General features: G+C 41.0%; 1 protein-coding gene across 1 annotated transcript; it reads right to left on the bottom strand.

The window, feature by feature from the left end:
- Positions 1-8596: 8596 nt before the first annotated feature.
- On the bottom strand, positions 8597-22047 carry LOC118240775 (homeodomain-interacting protein kinase 1-like). The gene is made up of 12 exons (XM_081709104.1): positions 22043-22047; positions 16191-16272; positions 15677-15848; positions 12305-12777; positions 11601-11974; positions 10818-10941; positions 10271-10390; positions 10064-10150; positions 9582-9763; positions 9206-9436; positions 8823-8949; positions 8597-8695 (listed from the first exon to the last, which is right to left on the bottom strand). The coding sequence occupies exons 1-12, from the start codon at positions 22045-22047 to the stop codon at positions 8597-8599; spliced, it is 2076 nt and encodes a 691-aa protein (XP_081565230.1).
- Positions 22048-22261: the final 214 nt, after the last annotated feature.

Here is a 22261-nt window from a genome sequence, read left to right as displayed (position 1 = left end):
TTCGCCCTAAACACTGTTTCAGGGCAAGAGATTGTGTTTTAGACTAAAATGTAATGCATTATAAATGGAATCTTTACATTGCTACTCTGTTCTTTACAATTTAAACAGCATTGAAATCGCCCTAAACACTGTTTCAGGGCAAGAGATTGTGTTTTAGGCTAAAATGTAATGCATTCTAAATGGTATCTTTACATTGCTACTCTGTTCTTTACCTTTTGAACACACTGAAACAGCATTGTAATCGCCCTAAACACTGTTTCAGGGCAAGAGATTGTGTTTTAGACTAAAATGTAAAGCATTATAAATGGAATCTTTACATTGCTACTCTGTTCTTTACCTTTTAAACACATTGAAACAGCAATGTAATCGCCCTAAACACTGTTTCAGGGCAAGAGATTGTTTTAGACTAAAATGTAAAGCATTATAAATGGAATCTTTCCATTCTACTCTGTTCTTTACCTTTTAAACATATTGAAACAGCATTGTAATCGCCCTAAACACTGTTTCAAGGCAAGAGATTTTGTTTTAGACTAAAATGTAAAGCATTATAAATGGAATCTTTACATTGCAACTCTGTTCTTTGACTTTTAAACACATTGAAACAGCGTTTCAAAGCATTGTATTCGCCCTAAACACTGTTTCAGGGCAAGAGATTGTGTTTTAGACTAAAATGTAATGCATTATATTTGGAATCTTTACATTGCAACTCTGTTCTTTGACTTTTAAACACATTGAAACAGCATTGTAATCGCCCTAAACACTGTTTCAGGGCAAGAGATTGTGTTTTAGACTAAAATGTAATGCATTATAAATGGAATCTTTACATTGCTACTCTGTTCTTTACCTTTTAAACACATTGAAACAGCATTGTAATCGCCCTAAACACTGTTTCAGGGGAAGAGATTGTGTTTTAGACTAAAATGTAATGCATTATAATTGGAATCTTTACATTGCAACTCTGTTCTTTGACTTTTAAACACATTGAAACAGCATTGTAATCGCCCTAAACACTGTTTCAGGGCAAGAGATTGTGTTTTAGACTAAAATGTAATGCATTATAAATGGAATCTTTACATTGCTACTCTATTCTTTACCTTTTAAACAGCATTGAAATCGCCCTAAACACTTTTTCAGGGCAAGAGATTGTGTTTTAGACTAAAATGTAAAGCATTATAAATGGAATCTTTACATTGCAACTCTGTTCTTTGACTTTTAAACACATTGAAACAGCGTTTCAAAGCATTGTATTCGCCCTAAACACTGGTTCATGGCAAGAGATTGTGTTTTAGACTAAAATGTAATGCATTATAAATGGAATCTTTACATTGCTACTCTGTTCTTTGACTTTAAACACATTAAAACAGCATTGTAATCGCCCTAAATACTGTTTCATGGCAAGAGATTGTGTTTTAGACTAAAATGTAATGCATTATAAATGGAATCTTTACATTGCAACTCTGTTCTTTGACTTTTAAACACATTGAAACAGCGTTTCAAAGCATTGTATTCGCCCTAAACACTGTTTCAGGGCAAGAGATTGTGTTTTAGACTAAAATGTAATGCATTATAAATGGAATCTTTACATTGCTACTCTGTTCTTTACCTTTTAAAGACATTGAAACAGCGTTTCCAAGCATTATATTCGCCCTAAACACTGTTTCAGGGCAAGAGATTGTGTTTTAGACTAAAATGTAATGCATTATAAATGGAATCTTTACATTGCTACTCTGTTCTTTACAATTTAAACAGCATTGAAATCGCCCTAAACACTGTTTCAGGGCAAGAGATTGTGTTTTAGGCTAAAATGTAATGCATTCTAAATGGTATCTTTACATTGCTACTCTGTTCTTTACCTTTTGAACACACTGAAACAGCATTGTAATCGCCCTAAACACTGTTTCAGGGCAAGAGATTGTGTTTTAGACTAAAATGTAAAGCATTATAAATGGAATCTTTACATTGCTACTCTGTTCTTTACCTTTTAAACACATTGAAACAGCAATGTAATCGCCCTAAACACTGTTTCAGGGCAAGAGATTGTTTTAGACTAAAATGTAAAGCATTATAAATGGAATCTTTCCATTCTACTCTGTTCTTTACCTTTTAAACATATTGAAACAGCATTGTAATCGCCCTAAACACTGTTTCAAGGCAAGAGATTTTGTTTTAGACTAAAATGTAAAGCATTATAAATGGAATCTTTACATTGCAACTCTGTTCTTTGACTTTTAAACACATTGAAACAGCATTGTAATCGCCCTAAACACTGTTTCAGGGCAAGAGATTGTGTTTTAGACTAAAATGTAATGCATTATAAATGGAATCTTTACATTGCTACTCTGTTCTTTACCTTTTAAACACATTGAAACAGCATTGTAATCGCCCTAAACACTGTTTCAGGGGAAGAGATTGTGTTTTAGACTAAAATGTAATGCATTATAATTGGAATCTTTACATTGCAACTCTGTTCTTTGACTTTTAAACACATTGAAACAGCATTGTAATCGCCCTAAACACTGTTTCAGGGCAAGAGATTGTGTTTTAGACTAAAATGTAATGCATTATAAATGGAATCTTTACATTGCTACTCTATTCTTTACCTTTTAAACAGCATTGAAATCGCCCTAAACACTTTTTCAGGGCAAGAGATTGTGTTTTAGACTAAAATGTAATGCATTCTAAATGGAATCTTTACATTGCTACTCTATTCTTTACCTTTTAAACAGCATTGAAATCGCCCTAAACACTGTTTCAGGGCAAGAGATTGTGTTTTAGACTAAAATGTAATGCATTTTAAATGATATCTTTACATTGCTACTCTGTTCTTTACCTTTTAAACACATTGAAACAGCATTGTAATCGCCCTAAACACTGTTTCAGGGCAAGAGATTGTGTTTTAGACTAAAATGTAATGCATTATAATTGGAATCTTTAGATTGCAACTCTTTTCTTTGACTTTTAAACACATTGAAACAGCGTTTCAAAGCATTGTATTCGCCCTAAACACTGTTTCAGGGCAAGAGATTGTGTTTTAGACTAAAATGTAAAGCATTATAAATGGAATCTTTACATTGCAACTCTGTTCTTTGACTTTTAAACACATTGAAACAGCGTTTCAAAGCATTGTATTCGCCCTAAACACTGGTTCATGGCAAGAGATTGTGTTTTAGACTAAAATGTAATGCATTATAAATGGAATCTTTACATTGCTACTCTGTTCTTTGACTTTTAAACACATTAAAACAGCATTGTAATCGCCCTAAATACTGTTTCATGGCAAGAGATTGTGTTTTAGACTAAAATGTAATGCATTATAAATGGAATCTTTACATTGCAACTCTGTTCTTTGACTTTTAAACACATTGAAACAGCGTTTCAAAGCATTGTATTCGCCCTAAACACTGTTTCAGGGCAAGAGATTGTGTTTTAGACTAAAATGTAATGCATTATAAATGGAATCTTTACATTGCTACTCTGTTCTTTACCTTTTAAAGACATTGAAACAGCGTTTCCAAGCATTATATTCGCCCTAAACACTGTTTCAGGGCAAGAGATTGTGTTTTAGACTAAAATGTAATGCATTATAAATGGAATCTTTACATTGCTACTCTGTTCTTTACCTTTTAAACAGCATTGAAATCGCCCTAAACACTGTTTCAGGGCAAGAGATTGTGTTTTAGGCTAAAATGTAATGCATTCTAAATGGTATCTTTACATTGCTACTCTGTTCTTTACCTTTTGAACACACTGAAACAGCATTGTAATCGCCCTAAACACTGTTTCAGGGCAAGAGATTGTGTTTTAGACTAAAATGTAAAGCATTATAAATGGAATCTTTACATTGCTACTCTGTTCTTTACCTTTTAAACACATTGAAACAGCAATGTAATCGCCCTAAACACTGTTTCAGGGCAAGAGATTGTTTTAGACTAAAATGTAAAGCATTATAAATGGAATCTTTCCATTCTACTCTGTTCTTTACCTTTTAAACATATTGAAACAGCATTGTAATCGCCCTAAACACTGTTTCAAGGCAAGAGATTTTGTTTTAGACTAAAATGTAAAGCATTATAAATGGAATCTTTACATTGCAACTCTGTTCTTTGACTTTTAAACACATTGAAACAGCGTTTCAAAGCATTGTATTCGCTGTAAACACTGTTTCAGGGCAAGAGATTGTGTTTTATACTAAAATGTAATGCATTATAAATGGAATCTTTACATTGCTACTCTGTTCTTTACCTTTTAAAGACATTGAAACAGCGTTTCCAAGCATTGTATTCGCCCTAAACACTGTTTCAGGGCAAGAGATTGTGTTTTAGACTAAAATGTAATGCATTATATTTGGAATCTTTACATTGCAACTCTGTTCTTTGACTTTTAAACACATTGAAACAGCATTGTAATCGCCCTAAACACTGTTTCAGGGCAAGAGATTGTGTTTTAGACTAAAATGTAATGCATTATAAATGGAATCTTTACATAGCTACTCTGTTCTTTACCTTTTAAACACATTGAAACAGCATTGTAATCGCCCTAAACACTGTTTCAGGGGAAGAGATTGTGTTTTAGACTAAAATGTAATGCATTATAATTGGAATCTTTACATTGCAACTCTGTTCTTTGACTTTTAAACACATTGAAACAGCATTGTAATCGCCCTAAACACTGTTTCAGGGCAAGAGATTGTGTTTTAGACTAAAATGTAATGCATTATAATTGGAATCTTTACATTGCAATCTTTTCTTTGACTTTTAAACACATTGAAACAGCATTGTAATCGCCCTAAACACTGTTTCAGGGCAAGAGATTGTGTTTTAAATGGCCCCCTCAGCCATTCAGAACACATCAGAACCTCACGCAGTACCCTGCAGGAACTGCACACGGCCACCTTTGTTTTCTCACCGTGCTGCTGTTGAAGTCCAGGAGCAAATCCTCCTCTGATGTTCTCCTGTGCTGTCCTCCACAGAATGCTCATGAGTTCCTGATGCTCTGCTTACTGCAGCTGAAAGAGGAGGGAGAGAGACTCAGGGCCTCTTTCTTCTCTTACATCTGCCCTGTGGCAAACTTTGAGTTTCATATCAAGTCTGTGCTCACATGCACCAGGTAATTAGGTATCACTGTTGCATATCTCCTTTGTGTTAATTGACTGGTCTTAACCAGTCTTAACGTGTTTGTTTAAAGTACATTTTCTCACCGAGAGTAGGCGCTTTCTCCGGACATCTCTGTTTAAAGTATTCATGAAAGTTTCATAACATACATAACTTAAATATGAACATGTAAAATGCTCACAAGTTCAGCTTGTATTCATCACATAGCTTTCAAATCTCAGAGTGTGTGTGAATTTGGGAAAACATAACAGGGGAGAGGAGAGAGAGAGACCAAAAAGAAGAGAGATGCAAGCTGAGAGAGACACAGAGACAGAATGAGAGAGAATGAAAGAGGCCTGTTAATACAGAGATGGCGTTCGATCCGTGATGCGTTTTCAGTTAATCATATGAAAAAAAAGGTGTATTTGTTTGTTGCAGGAATGTGCACCCACTGGCACCTACAGACTCCAGGCGGTGGTTTCTCATTTAGGTGACAGCATGGACCATGGTGAGTAATCTGACATTATTTATACACGTGCAGTGGAAACTATTAAATGACTAAGGACCACCGACTACTCCGACAGGCCACTATATCAGTGACACAGCTGAGGGAGAAGGACAGAGCTGGTTGTCATTCAGTGACTTAAAAGTATCAAGAAGCACTGAGCCAGCCATCCTGAAGAGCAGGACAAAAACAGCCTACCTGATTTTCTACGTGCACAGGTAGAATCTCACCTTTCAGACTTGGGAATGTAGGTACCTCAGTCTAGGAGCACTCTAACAGAAACAAGTTTTACAAGCTTATATATGTAGGGAGTAAATTAGCCTTTACTGTGCCCTGGGACTGCAGGTCTCTTGTGCATGACAGGTGAGTGAGGCCTACTCCCAGCACCGGTTGGCAGGTGCTAACCTTCTTTCTCAGTCCTTTCACCCTTCCCTCTCTGTAAAAGAATTAAAAAAAAAAAAACCCATTAAAATGAGCCATTTTTTATTCTCCACAAAATAGTAAATGCCCCCTCTGGCGTTCTTGTTAAAACACTTTTTCCATATTTTTATGCCATAGATTTATAACATGAATAATACTATACTTGTCAAGTCAACATATTTAGATGAGGTGTCCTAGTGTCAGTTATTGTCTTCTAATCGCTATTGGAGATGTACAAGTCCCCATTCTTTATCCCCAACATTGTTCATACTAAAAGATTAATTTCTTTTCCAAGTAGCACATGGCAGGGATTAAACACCTATTTACATGGACGTCACTTCCATCGCCACATATGAGAACACTACCAGGGTGCTTCACTGACAGAGGAAGAGCTTCAGTCCTTTTTGAGAAATAACCAACTTGTATTTTAATTTGCAGATGTTAGGAGTGAACCAGCATCTGTCTATAGTTCTTTTAATTGTGAGCACACATATTTAAACCCTTGTTTTGTTGTTGCTTGTCAGTGTTTGACCCCATGTATGCTGCTTTGCTGTGTTTTAAGACTGCCTGTTATGTTCTAAGTAGTGTTAATGCTTAATGTTCTTCGTGTTTGGTTTTGTCTTGTTCTGTATGATAATAAACGTCTGTGGCATCTGAACCGCAGCTCATCTTTGCATCCGGCTTCACGTCACAGGAACACCGACCGTTGAAGGTTGCCTCGAGCCAAGGGAAAGAAGAAAAAGGGGAAGAAGCAGTGTAGCTGCTTCTACCCAACCCATGCAGGAGAATCCTCCATGCTTGTGGGAACACTCCCTGTCATCACATCGGGGGAGAGTATCTCTGGAGGATTTTGGGGGGGCCCTGGTGGTGGTCCAGGATCAGATGCTGCAGAGTCCTGCCTACCTTCACTGGATTACCGGGACCCGTACGATTACGACTACCAATATCCAGGGTCTGACTCTGCAGGGTCCTACTCTCCCCCCACGGACTACCAGGAGGACTATGAGGATTACAGCAGGAGTGAGGAGTATGTTGACGTCGGCCTCAGGTCGGACACCGAATCCGACCGCTCTGAGGATCCATCAGTGGAGGTGGAGGAGGCCCGCCATGAGGATCCTTCCTGTGGTTTATAGACCGGGTCAGAGGACTCTGAAAGCAACGAGCCTCCGATGTTAGTGCTTAATGTTCTTCGTGTTTGGTTTCATTTTGTTTTGTGTGTTAATAAACATCTGTCTCATGTGAACCACGGCTCGTCTTTGCATCCTGCCTTGTCTCCCACGTCACAGAACAGCAATTCATCTACACTTCTCACAGATAAAACTATTGCTAACGGCGAAGAATAAACATGTTGCAAAAAAGCAGTAAGAGCTAGTATGCAGAAACAGTGGTGTTAGCGTGAAACAGTTTCAAAAACAGGAGTCTCCTTATGAAGGAAGGAGGTCCTTATGAACCTCTGTATTTTGACAGCAAGTATTGACCATGTGCCATTAAAACCATGCCAGGTATGGTATTAATCCACAAAATAGCACATCAAATCTAATTATTTGGCTAGTACAGGGTTATGCAATATTCCCTCAACTCAGCAAAATGCAACAGCTTGAATTACTTAACTGATTAATAATAATAAAAAATCTTTCCTGACTATAAAAATATAGCTGACCCATTCGAAAGATTAAACATCCAGTGAGTGTGTATCCTGGCATGTTAAGGTAAAAGGCATCTCCGACTGGAATACATTTAAGCGGTTTCGGGCGCCATCTGGTGGCGACTTGGAGTCCTTATCACGCTCTCATTTCTTTTGTATGGCGGGACAAGTGTTTTGTTATCCTACCTATCGAACAGTTCTACCTAGATTTAATGCACTTATGTACATTAGCATTAGTCCAGGCTTCTGGTGTTTATTTTGGATGCATATATTATAATTAGGCTACTGTGGACATTTGTATTTTGTATAGCTACAGCACCTGTACTTCACACACGTGTAGTAATCGGATCTAGAAAGTTGCCAGCCCTATTAAAATATTAGATTTATAGTATAATAGTTTCATTAAACAGACAACGCGTTAATCACAATAATTTGCATGATGATTAATCTTGAACCAAAAATCTCGCCGGGAGCTGTAGTTCTCTTTCCAGACACACACCTTGATCATTTCTTATTGATAGCCACTGACTATAGGATCAATAGAATAGTACAACCAAATAACCTTTAATGTTTTGCTTTACTGTAATACAATTTAGAATTGCGATGTTACCCTTTTAAGAAGAACTGAACACATTGTGACAAGAGCAACTAGATGAAGCTTTATTGACATGCTGGTCAAGGACTCACATCCAATATGTTTAAAATACATTAATTGAGGCCAAGTGCAGCATAAAAAAATATTTTAACTTCACACAGAACCAAAACCATCAACATCAAAATATAAATGTATAAAAATATGGGTATTGTTAAAAAAAATGTTAAAAATGGGGCCTCCCACAGAAAGGCATGGCACAGTCAGCGACTTCAATTCAAAGTTTTTTATTCAAAGTAAAAAAAAACAAAAACAAAAAAACACTTGGGCAGGTTGGTGGCGCTCTACACGAACTTGGACAGACGCTTGGGGCTGAGCGGGATGTATGTGGACATGTCGGAGTGCTGCGCCGTCACCCAGCTCATGACGTTCGCCCGCCGCAGCTGGGAGTTGGGGCCAAGGAAGGGAAGGAAGGGTTAAACAACAAGATGAGTGACAGCAAGGAAAGTGTTAGGAAGGATTTCATAATGGCTTTAAAAAGACGAGGCGAGGGCACCTGGTGGGCTGGACTTTGGTGTCATCTTCGTCCTCCGAGTCGCTGGAGATGATGATGACGCTCATAGCTGGGCTGGGCGTGTCAGAGATGATAATGGGCTCCGATGCGTCGCCCATGCCATGCACGGGGGAGGACACAGGTCTGGCACAGGGTCAGAGGAGCACGTCAACACTCTCAACACACACTGCACACTCGAGTGAACACACACAACCTATCACCAAAGTGTGATGGCACAGAGCCATCCAGCACTTGTTACAACAGTTGTACCCACAATGCAGACCCACACACTAGACCAGTAGGTCTCGAGTCCTGTTCTAGGGTTCCCTTGCACTGAATTAGTGTGGAGTTTTAGCGTTAATGCCAGCCATTATAAAGTGCAATAAGAAGCAGGGAGTACCTAGCCCGGCTCTCTGCTTGGCGATCTTTTGACCTCTTGAACCCGCCCTGCTGTGCCGGTTGTCCCACCTGGCTGTGCTGGGCGAGCCAGCTGCTGAAGGTGTCATTGAGGTTGGCAGCTGTGCTGGCCCCGCCCCCCGCCCCACCCCCACTGCCAAAGAGGCTCTTGCTGCCATCACACCCTGTGCACTGCCGATTGCAGATCTCCATTTTCTGGAAGCAAGATTTCACACTGCAGCGAGAGAGAGAGAGAGAGAGAGAGACACGGGCGGGGGGCAAGTTACAGTACTACCATTTGGATTTGTAAATTAAGATGGTGTTCCTTAATTTTTTTTAAAAACTGTGACATGTAGATTGGAAGGCCTGGAACAACTCACTGGGCACTTTGAGGGAACTGGAGGAGGTGGCTCATGGTGACAAACGGGTGCTTCAGGGCCTTCATCGGCGTGATCCGTTTGTCAGCGTCCAGCGTGAGCATCTTGTTCAGCAGGTCGATGAACTCCCGCCGGTCTGCCTTCTCCGCCGAGACGTCTGCGCCTTCCAGACTGGTCGCATTGACCTGCGTGAGAGACCCAGGGGTGAGTCATATTAAACACCAGCAGAGGGCACCGATCCACCTAAGACGCAGCAAGTTCTGCAGCAAGTTACTATGCATTGCTCTGCCTTTCGTAGATGCCGTTCTCCAGAGCGATTCATGTGCGTTCCTCATTATAACGGCACGAACGCTCGACCTTTGAGCTAGCACCTTGCTCAACCTGCTCTACAACGTGAGCCGTGGAAGCTGTTTCTCACGTTCTTCAAATTCACATCACAACAGTAAAGCAATGCGTACAGTTATGTGCACAAAAGCCAAAATAACCTGCATCATGTCGTCAAGACAGGTGAAAATGTACTTCCGTGTCTCTTTGGACTTGATGCCATGCTCTGCCTCATGCTCTGAAGGCGTCTGGAGAAAGGAAAGAAAAAAAATCAACCATTCAGCTCCACCATAAAGTTACATGACATCATTAAGTTACATCCCTTATGAAACAAACACATGGTATTTGGCATTTAAAGACTGGCAAACCTTGAGTCTCCACAGGGGGCAGCTGGAGTCAGGGCTCCTGTGGAAATAATAGTTGCTCTTGGTCCCTGCGCTCAGCAGGTACTCTGCTGGTAGGCCCTGCGTCTGGGAGATGTAACGGATCTGCAGAGACACCACACGGCAAGAGGATTACGACTTTATTTTGTGTTCATCCTTCCATTTTCAAAATGCATGTATAAAAAGAAAAAGAAAAGAAAAACAGGCCATAGAAACTCTTATTTATATTATTCCTAAAAATAAGCTAGCCAAAGCAGTAGCTAAAAGCTCAAACCATACATTCACTCTCTTCCTTGCTAGCCATTATGGACTCCCTAACAAACTGCATAGTTAGAAGAACGGCCATTTCCATTAGCAACACTACGCCACTCTTTTCACAAACAAGATTTACGTCTTCATCACACAGTGAGAAAAGTGTGAAAAGAAAGTGAAAGAACCGACCCCAAATCAGCGAAATTCTACAGAGCTCCGTGAATCCAAGCCCAAGATGCGTGAAAAAGACTAGGCACAGCTCAAAGGCCCGTGTGCTTACCTGATCATATTCAGAGGCTCCCGGATACAGGGGGGAGCCCAGAAACAGCTCGGCGATGACACAGCCCAGCGACCACATATCCACGGCCTCGCAGAAAGGGAGACCCAGGATGATCTCAGGTGACCTAGACCAAAAACACAGATATCGCCATCATGAAATCAGTCTCGGCTGATTCCGTAGTTTGTGGTGATTCGGCGGCAATTGCTTTAACACAAACGGTGCTGAATTCATTCATGAAAATGTAAAAGGTTTAAATAGTATTTTGTTGATGAGTCCAGGTTTTTTTTTCCCCCCTACACACCACTTTACATTACACACCCACTATTCTAACATGGAACTATATGCAAAAATGCACTGACACTACAATGATGTTCTGTTTTCCATTAAGTAAATACAGAGTATCAATGCAGTTAAACACTGTTACTCGGTAAACAACACGGTTAATTAACGGTATAGCTACAATGCAACAGCAGTTTTGTACAGACATGACCAATACTAATATTACCAAAGCCTGCAACTCGGAGCATCTTAACTAATCTCAGACATTGAAGAGGGTTCATCAGGTATTTTGCTAAATAACAGCACTCACATGAATCACTAAAATTAAACCACTTATAAATCAAATATGAATCAGTCGTGCTCCAGTTAACTGTAATGCTTATCACGATTTTAATGTGTAGCAGGGTCATCGCAACTGCCAAAATGTGCAGCTCTACTCTAAAGCACACTCGAGTGCAACAAGTGCACACTTATTTCTAACACGCCTCAGCACGTGTCCCTCACCGGTAGTATCTGGTCTGCAGGTAGCTGGAGCACACGGCCTCGGAGACGTGGCTAGCCGAGCCGAAGTCGATGACTTTGACCCTGTACGGCTGCCTGACGGGGTCCACCAGCATGATGTTTTCGGGCTTGAGGTCGGTGTGGATCAGGCCCAGGCTCTTCAGCTTCATGAGCGCTTTGGCGACCTGCTGCAGCACGGGCCGGACGCACTTCAACAGAAGCGGGCTGAACATGCTGTCCTTCAGGAAGTCGTAGAGGCTCTGCCCCAGCATCTCGAACACCAGGCACATGTGCTTCTTGTGCTGGAAGCACTCATACGCACGCACGAAGTTGAACTCGTCTGCGTTCTCCCTGCTCAGCCGTCTCAGGATGCTCACCTGAGGAGGAGCAAATGAGGAAAGACAGATTTAATTTTTCTGCACTTTTTTTTTTAATACACATCCAAACAGGTATGGCTTATGCAATTGTAGCTAAGCCTTCTTTTTATAGTAAGCTTCAAGCTGTCCATGTGTTATCTGAACTAGTTCCTACTGATGCTTTGAAAATTAGAACTAGTGTGCTGATACCAAACACAAGTGTTTTTGTGCTACCCTGGCTGTATACAGATTCCACAGTGTGAGTTAGCACATCTGATACCAACAAACAGAATCGGGGCTACAGCTGATTCCATATCAAAAGCTCCAAAAAAGCAGGCAAAACTTTCCCACCTCGATCTGACCCTGTCGAACAAAGAATGGATGGTTTTTCAGTATCTTGATGGCAACCATTTCATTGGTGTCCTTCTTGGAGCATTTGGCCACCTGGCCAAAACTTCCACAACCAAGGTAGTGCAGAACCTCGTAGCTGTTGGAGGCAGAGCAGAGGATTTCATTCTGCACCAGCTGGTATTCGCAATCACTTATCGATTTGCTGCTATCTGCGGTACAACCGGAGTACGCAATGGACTGGGTGGAAGAGGTGGTTGTTCCGCTCCTGGCCACGCGCTTGGACAACGAAGGAGTGTAGAGATCCTCCAGGATCTGTACGCTGTCGCTGCTGTGTTCCCCTTCTCTCTTCCTCTTCAGGCTGCACCGCTTCTGACGGGCGTCTTCTCCCCGCTGGCTGGACGACGACGCAGCCTTGTCTGAGGCTCCAGAGGGGGAAAAGACCAGGGCAGGTAAGCCATCGGTTGAACTGAACCCTGGATCCGAGGGCCAGGGCGTCCCCGGCCGAATCCGAGGACCAGGACTCCGCAGGTAGTAATTGCTCTCGAATTTTACTTTCTTGGCGATCCCACTGGAGGAATCTGAAGGGGAAGAGAATATTCCTTTAGGGAAAGATGAAAACAGGGCCACTAACCAAAGGAATGCTATGCAGATCTAGTTAGGGGCTATATTCAAAATTAAAACTAAAACAGCAGATTTAAAAAAAAACAACAACAACAACAAAACACGATCTATGATTTAGCTAACGCTAGCTAGCTAACGCTAACGCTAACCGCTAGTTAACTTCATAACTTACCCTCAGTGTTGATTATTTTCCCACCTTTAACCTTACGGAAAGAAGGCTCAAGAAAACCGAACGGATATAATTCATGATCATCCATGTTGTTCTGTGGTTCTTAATTTAAAGAATTGAAATTATTAGCACGCTATATCGACCGGAGTGAGAAGATTTCCACCAAATATCAATTCGCTACTCTACGGACTCTTCGTTCCATGGCAACAAGGTGACATGGACAGGTGTAACGTCATAAAATGGAATTTCAAGTGCACGTATTGAACCTCGCCAGTAGACAAGATAAAAGCTCACATTTATTTTACTCTTTGTCCAGACATAATCAAAACTAGTGTCTGCTTGTCCGCCTGCTGCACCTACGGGCCCAAACTGGCAGACTCATATAAATCACTTGATAGCATCGAATATTAAGTACTACATTTATCAACATAACATTTCTTAGGACTAATACATGTACCTGCTTACCGATTTCAGCCGTCTACATGCATCCGTTCTCCAGAATCCCACGCTAAATATTTCGTGCTTTTCTGGTAAATTTCCACAACAATCGTGCCTGTCATTTTAAATGGCATTTTAAAACATGCTTCCAGTATAAGATAACTTCAGATTTTGTCAAAGAAAATTCAATTACATAAAAAGTGGGGTGGGTGACTATTATTTACTTCATATGTTTCCTGGGCAAGTGGCGTGAAAGGCAGCTGTTTCAACAAATGGAGGAGGTGTAGATGAAAACGTAGACCCTTCACTTGTCTTATTTAGTTCTCCTTTTAACCGTTTAAAGGTCCGCGTGCTGTCAATCAGCTTCCCATTTATTATAAGAATGATTTGAACGCCAATACTTTTGGACATCATGGAAAGGAAGAGGCTTATTTGAGCTGAAGTTTATGTGGAGTTGTTTGGGAGCTTCTAGCATGGACTAGCCTCAATATATAAAGTATACTATTTCTTTACAGTATTATGGTATAGATTCTGTGGATTCCATATATACATTAAATGTAAAATGTTGCCCAGTTATGTCAGAAATAGCAAACAAAAACCACAGGCTCCAAGTTACTGAAAGAGAAGTATTAAATGAGGTCCTGGTAGAGCATACGTGCAGGTTTGTCAGACATGTTCATGAGGAGTTTAACTGAAGCAAAATCCTCATCACACACCCAAGGAGTCAAAGCCTGCAAAATCCCCAAGTAGCAAGACTGCATCCAGGTAGCACTTGCTGATGGAAAGCAAAAAATAGTGCTGTATCCTGCTCTGTGCCTCATCCACTGTACCAGTCTCTTAGTATTGGACTTAGTGTGGTTAATCAATCTTTGACTGTGCTGATTACATTTATGTCATTTAGCTGACACTTTTATTCAAAGCGACAATTATGACTGAGTACGATTTGAGCAATTGAGGGTTAAGGGTTTTGCGCGGGGGCCCAACAGTGGCAACGTGGCAGTGAACCAGCAATCTTCCGAGAACAAGTCAAGTACCTTAACCGTTGAACTACCACTGCCTGTGTTTATATATTGTACTATTTAAAGATTTTGCAGTTACTTGGATTTTGTCAATATAGCAACATGCCCTCAGTCCAGCAGAACAGGAAATCTGAAACCTGATAAATTACCTGTTTCAATTTTTGTTTTCTATTTTAAACACACACAATCCCAAAAAGATTTCTCTGTAGTAATACAGTTCACTACTATAGTTATAGAATTAGCTCCAATTACCCCACAATATCCCTTTAAATTAAGCCAAAATTCAAAGTCTGAGGTGAAGATCCTATAAAGGTTACATAAGAGCTTGATGTTACATGTGTTTTGAACAAATACTGCCACTAAGTGCCAAAGAACTATTTTTTATAGTTACACCTCCCATGGAATTCAAAATACAACAATCAACTTGTTAAACACATTAATCACACATTGCATTTGAGATACATTTAATACAGTTTGTTAGTCTGTTTGTAAAAAACACTATTTTTTTTTAAAAATGAAGGCATTAAAACAAACAATAAGCCCAGAAACTACAATAATCAAGTTCAATAATCGAGCTGATGTTCAATGTCCGAATCCCTCATGTCTCTCCGTGTTCCTCTTCCTCTCACAGGTAAGGATACAGGCTTTCCTCTGGCCGAGCGAGTAGGCCACGGGCCAATGGTAGGGCTGGTCAGGGAGCTGGTGACGAAGGGAGCTGCTTCCTGATCTATCGTGGGATGACATCACAGACTGCTGGACCTGTAGGAGGAGCCAAAAAAAAAAAAGGGCACCAAGATATCGATAGGTATGTCAATATTCCCAGGCCCCAGCTAAACTACTGCCCAACATTGGAAACCTATTATAGCGTGTAATTATTATGAACCTATTATAGCGTCTAGATTCCACTATTACTGCCTCGTAGTAGCAGGGCTCTGCTGTACTATAAATGTGTTTCTGTCTTCTACTAAAAGTCTCTTTTGGCAGTGTAATTTATTTTGGTCAAATGGCTGCATGACCGTTTTCAAAACAAATTTATAGAGGTGTTGGTGAGGTGATCCTTCCTGAGTTCCCCGGCCAGCAGAGCATGAATGACCTGAGTGGGCGAGCAGCTCTGCACCATGGCACCGAGCGCAAGGTCCTTGTCCTCCCTGATGAAGAGGTTGCTTTCGCCCGCCTTGTGCGGCAGCATGCAGGCAACCAACTCCGCCTTGGCGTCCATGGCCCTCCACAGGTCGGTGGACATGTGCGCCAGTGTTGTCATGGAAGCACGCGACACCATGGAGCTCAGATTCTTCAACTGAGACAGTGGACATGGGGCTCAGGTGTTCAGGCACTCCATGGGGATGTGCCTGTTTAAACACGCCGATCGGACTCATCCGATATGTGGCAGATTTACTTGGTGTGTCAGAGAAGGAAAAGCATCAGTTTGTACTACCTACCATGTTTAAGGACAAGATATTCCTCGCTAGAACATTCCAAATTGACTCTTCATCAGGTTAGAACCATTTTGGTCACAAAACAGAGCAATTCCAGCTCGGACAGCAAAATGCGAAGATCCTTTTTGGGCCATTGTTTATATGATTTGATTAGAGAATCTTTTGTCGCTGAGAGGGCCCCTCTGGACCACAGTCAGGCACACATCGTGGAGCTTGGGAAGCAGGATGTCGGTGTGGTTCTGGGCCAGAGACTGCACCAGAGTCAAGCTCCCCTTCTTCTTCTCCCTAAAACAGCGTTAGAACACGGTGTACATACCTGGTGTTATGATATCGGTAATGCTAAACAGGTTTCATTAATAAAATCAACTTTTAAAAACACAGAAACAAATGTATTCGCTGTCAGGGTGACCCTCACTAATTTTTATATTTATTTTTCCAAAGCATGCCATTTGTGTATTTTTAGGTATGCGCTGTAATTATAGCTCTTTGCCACCTGCCTGAAGTGGGGCCGCTCTTCTCTGACAGCAGCCTGTGGGCCGCGGATCCTTCACTCTCTCTGGGGCTCATCCAGTGGTGGGAAATGGCTCACAGAGGAAGCATCTGCCTCAGAGTGGGAGCTACTCTGGCTTTTCCTCAGGGGATCAAATCAAAAATCAAAATCAAAAGTTATTTATATAGCGCTTTTTAGAACAGATGTCACAAAGCACCTTTACAAATGTCCAAGTCCAAGCCACCAGTGAGCAAGCCAAGGCTGACAGTGGCAAGAAAAAACCCCACTAGAGCATGAGGAAGAAACCTTGCGAGGAACTAAAACTAAACGGTGGGCCCATCCTCCTCTGGCCGACAACAGTCACCACAATAATAACAATTACCGAGAAAAATATAATTATAAAATGAAAAAACAAGTAAAGTGTCTTGGTACAGGTAAAGAACCTGCACCTTTCGATCTAAGCAGACATGGTGGTTTATAATGAACTAAGAGTTCTCTAAGGAACTGTGGGGCAAGACCATTCAATGCTTTGTAGGTAATTAGAAGTATTTTATAATCAATATGAAATTTTATTGGGAGCCAATGTAAAGTATCTTAGATAGCCGTGATGGATTCAGATTTTGTCGTTCTAATGAGCACTCTGCCTGCTGCATTTTGAACTAGCTGGAGCTTGTTTAACCACTTAGTAGTACAGCCTAATAGTAGGGCATTACAATAGTCCAATCTTGAAGTAATAAATGCATGGACTAGCTTTTCTGCATCATGTGAGGAGAGCATGTTTCTAATATTAGAAATGTTCCTAAGGTGGAGAAAGGCCTTCCTAGAAATATTATTTACATGAGCTTCGAACGAGAGACTGGGATCCATGATACCGCCAAGATCTTTATCTGTGAGGGAAGATGTGACTGTGATTTCATTGAGGTTCTTTGAGTAATTAGAGGATCTAGCTGTCTCTGTGTCTAATAGAAGCACCTCTGTTTTGTCAGGATTAAGTGAGAGAAAGTTTCTCAACATCCTTTATGCATTCGGTTCTGATTCAGATATGCGCTTAGCTGCTGAACTACAGCTTTTTCTAGGATCTTGGAAATAAATGGTAGGTTTGAGATCGGTCTGTAGTTTGACAGCTGACATGGGTTGAGGTTAGATTTTTTGAGAAGTGGTCTGATTACTGCAAATTTGAATGATTTAGTAACGTAGCCAATATTTAAGGATTAGTTTATTAAATTTAGTAAAGGTTCAATTACTTCAGGTAGAATTTCTTTAAGAAAGTGTGTGGGCAGTGAATCTAGTAAGCACTGGAGGACTTTGAGCGCAACATCAGATATGCAATTTCTGGCTCTTGGATAGGTGTAAAAGATTCAAAAGTCATTTTTGGCTTGGTTGTTCTTGGTTGTACCTAAGTAGTTGCCCGATGTCATATTAATGCTCTTAACGTTATCTCTAATGTGCTTTATTTTCTCATTGTAGAAATTCATGAACTCTTTACTACTATGGTGGTGATGTAATCTGAGCATTGGTGTCAATCTTATTCTTAGTTAGATGGGCAATTGTACTAAAAAGAAATCTAGGATTATTTTTTTCTTTTTCTATTAGGTTTGAGAGATAAGCTGTTCGAGCGGTAATAAGTGCTTTTCTAAACTTGAGAAGGTTCTCCTTCCATGCAAGCCGGAAGACTACAAGCTTAGTGTGGCGCCATTTACGTTCAATTTTTTATTTAAAATGTGAAAGTGTTTTGATTTAAATTGCAAATGTGGTCATTATACCAAGGTACCAATTTTTTGTCCCTAATTTTTTTATTCTTAAGTGGGGCAACATCATTAAGTGTGCAGCAGAATACTGATTCTAAGCATTCAGTTATTTGATGAAGTTCTGTGGCGTTTGAGGGCATCCTAGTCACAAATAGTATGTCTGGGAGACTGCCAATGTCATGTTATGGCCCCACCCCCTCCTCAAACGTCTTGGTTTGTGTGTTCATCCGTGTTGCCATGTCCTCTCGTGTTGTCCACCTGTTCTGCATTATGTGTAATCGTCTTTAATGTATATACATCCCCTGTGTCGTAGTGTGTTTGTTGATGTTTAAGGTGTACAGAGCATGTGGGTTGTTTTATGTATCATTCGTGTGTGTAATAAACGTCTGGTTAATCGTGCCTCTTCCCCGTATCCTGTTTACCTCGAGACGTTACAGAAACACCAACCGAAGAAGGATGCCTGGGAAGGGTAGGAAGAAGGGGAGGAAGGGGAGTAGACACACTTCCCCAGCTCGTGCATGCAATTCCCCCGTGTTCTTGGCTACCCTGCTGACTCCCACAATACGGGAATGTGGTCCTGGGACGGAAGTGGAGGAGTCACAAGGGACTGCGTCCGACTACCATGACTGGTATAATGATTTCCAGTCCTCGGAGTTGTGTGCAGCAGAATACTGATTCTAAGCATTCAGTTATTTGACCAAGTTCTGTAGGGTGTGAGGGCATCCTAGTCGCAAATGATATGTCTGGTAGATTGCCAATAAAACCAGGTGCAGTGGCTGATGTGATTGTGCGTACATAGTTCAAATGAAATTAAGGAATGGTCTGAGATGGAGTAGTATAACTACATCTACACCATAGCTCAGTACTAAGTCAGGCGTATGTCCACCAGAGTGTATGGGTTCTGTTATACATTGGGTAAAACGAACTGATTCTAATATAGAACTAAAGGCCCATCAGAGGGTCTTGGCCACTATCAAAGTGAATATTGTTGAAATCACCAACAAAAATGTAAAGGAAATCTGCAAATTCCTTAATAAATTCTGAGTAGCGTCCTGGTGGCCTGTAGATGCCAATTACTGGAAGAGGCTGGATGGGCTTTTTATCGCTGGCTACATGATTTATGCTAGTAAAAATCATTTCAAAGGCTTTCTGGTTTATGCTTAATGTGTCAATAGAAATAACTGCAATGTCAGCTCCGCGGCTAGTTAGACGAGGGTGGTGTACATAGCTGTAGCCAGAAGGACACGCTGCATTTAAAGCTATGTACTCGTTTGGCTTGATCCAGGTTTCTGTTAGGAAAAGTACATTACATCTATGATCTGTTAGTATTTCAGTTATCATGAGCATTTTAGACGCTGATGATCTAACATTTAGCAAACCCAGCTTTAGATAAAAGGAGTTTTCTGTGAATCAGTTACTTTAATACTAATTATGTTATTAAGCGCATACTACAGCATCGGACATCGCCTTCGCTAATTGACACACCTCTTCAATATTATTTTTAGTAATCTCTGACTGACGAAGGCGTATATCGTTAGCTCCTACGTGAATAACTATCTTAGAAAACCCATGCTTGCCTAAAACCTTAACACTACCTGCAACGTCCGGCGCCCTGGCACCTGCTATACAGCCAACTGTTGCTGCTGGTCTCCCTAAAGGCCTGCTAATTTCACGTGTCGCAAAATAAAGTCCCCTATAACCAGAGCACTTCTAGCGCTTGAGTCTTCTCCGTCAGACTAGCAATTCAACTACACTTCTCACAGATAAAACTATCGCTAACGACGAAGAATAAACATGTTGCAAAAAGCAAAATGTTAACGTTACTTACGTTTCTGGTAGTTCCTTAGATGTAGTTTGTGATGATAAAGTAGTTTTCGATGGAAGTTGCCACCATACCTGGTATGGTATTAATCCACAAACTAGCACATCAAATCGAATTATTTGGCCAGTACAGGGTTATGCAATATTCCCTCAACTCAGAAAAATGCAACAGCTTGAATTCCTTAACTGATTAATAATTTAAAAAAATATTTCCTGACTATTAAAATATAGTTTACCCATTAGAAAGATTAAACATCCAGTGTGTGTATCCTGGCATGTTAATGTAAATGGAAGCTCCGACTGGAATACGTTTAAGCGGTCTCGGGCGCCATCTGGTGGCGACTTGGAGTCTTTATCACGCTCTCATTTCTTTTATATGGCGGGACAAGTGTTTTGTTATCCTACCTAAAGAGCAGTCCTACCTAGATTTAATGCACTTATGTACATTAGTATTAGTCCAGGCTTCTGGTGTTTATTTTGGATGTATATATTATAATTAGGCTACTGTGGACATTTTCTATTTTGTAAAGCTACAGCACCTGTACTTCACACACGTGTAATAATCGGATCTAGAAAGTTGCCAGCCCTATTAAAATATTAGGTTTATAGTATAATAGTTGAATTAAACAGACAAAGCATTAATCACAATCATTTGCATGATGATTAATCTTGAACCAAAAATCTCACCGGGTGCTGTAGTTCTCTTTCCAGACACACACCCAATAAAACTGTGCTTGATCATTTCTTGTTGATAGCCACTGATTATAGGATCAATAGAATAGTACAACCAAATAACCTTTAATGTTTTGCTTTACTGTAATACAATTTAGAATTGCGATGTTACCCTTTTAAGAAGAACTGAACACACTGTGATAAGAGCAGAGTATATATGTGTCCTAAATCTACAGGATGACGGGGAAAAGTGAGGCATGTTCTAAGGGTCTATGTAGAAAGGAAAGAAACAAGGTTAGTAAAGATTAGATGTTCTCTGCATGAACGAGCCACTAGCTGTTCCCGTGCCCGTCATGAGCCACTGCTGTCCTTAAAGAGAGACAGGGAGAGAGAGAAACAGAAAGGGAGCGGTAAAGGAGACAAGAAGAGGGAGCGGATGACCTCGGGCGACCAGCTCGCGGTCAAACCGCCATGTCATGGCTGATAGGCAGAGACCTTGCGTTGGGTGCCTGAAGACAGAAAGGCTCCAGTATCTAACACGCCCCTCTTTGATTCCAAAGGAATCACATATCAGTATATAGACCTTTCTCATACGCAGGCACCAAGGCAACATTAGCATGATTAATCACGGAGGTAGAAATGAGAGTTATGAAAGAAGACAGGAGTGACAATAAACAGGGTCCACAAACAAGAATCAACACAATAATCAGGAGTACGGGAAAACATATGTTTATGAGCCAAGATCCCCAAGGGCCGACAAGCTCAGTTAACCAACTGAACCAAGAATCATCGGCGGGTGGAGGCTCAGCAATAGCGGTCTTCATGTGCAAAATGATGTCAGTAATGCTGTTATAGTAACTAGGGATGTCAAAGCAACACGTTTCATTAATGACCTTGCAGATGCCTCCCTCCTTTGCCAAGAGGAGATCTAGGGCTAGGCGGTTCTGCATGACAGCGGTACGGATCTTATTTACCTTATCATTGAGTAATGCCATGGCGTTTTCACTCCTATTGGCTAAATTAAGTACCCGCCATGCCAAACCATTAATTTTATTAAGGGCTGCAGTAGTTCCTCCTCCCAGGAACAAACTCCCACCCGCGTTCATTCCAGGATTAGTCCATGGGTTGGCCAGTACATACCCACCATACCTATTAGGGGTGCCATTAATTACAGACCTTTTAGCTCTGTCAGATGTCAACTGCAAACATGTATATATGACCAGAGATGGGATAGTTAATGCTGGGGTACAACATCCTTTCCAGGGAAATTGATGACGGGTATGACTAACAATCAAAGTGGGTAGGCTGGAGTATTCCATCCTACCGCATACCCACATGATAGCTGCAGATATGCCAGTGCCCAGGATCGCAGGGCAAAGAGACGGTGTGCCTGTTATATTATTTATTGTGCATCTGCCCAGTCCCGTGCCTAATGTCCATACCTCATTTATACACAGCGTGTGACCAAAAAATGGACAATCAGGCAAGCCTGCAGAACATAGACAGGTGCTACCTTTCACAGGTAATACTGCTAGGGTCATAT

This window comes from Electrophorus electricus, unplaced genomic scaffold (genome assembly GCF_041902795.1).
Source record: "Electrophorus electricus isolate QZ-2024a unplaced genomic scaffold, ASM4190279v1 Scaffold29, whole genome shotgun sequence".
NCBI classification, from domain to species: Eukaryota; Metazoa; Chordata; class Actinopteri; order Gymnotiformes; family Gymnotidae; genus Electrophorus; species Electrophorus electricus.
This window is presented reverse-complemented; position numbering and strand designations above follow the sequence as displayed.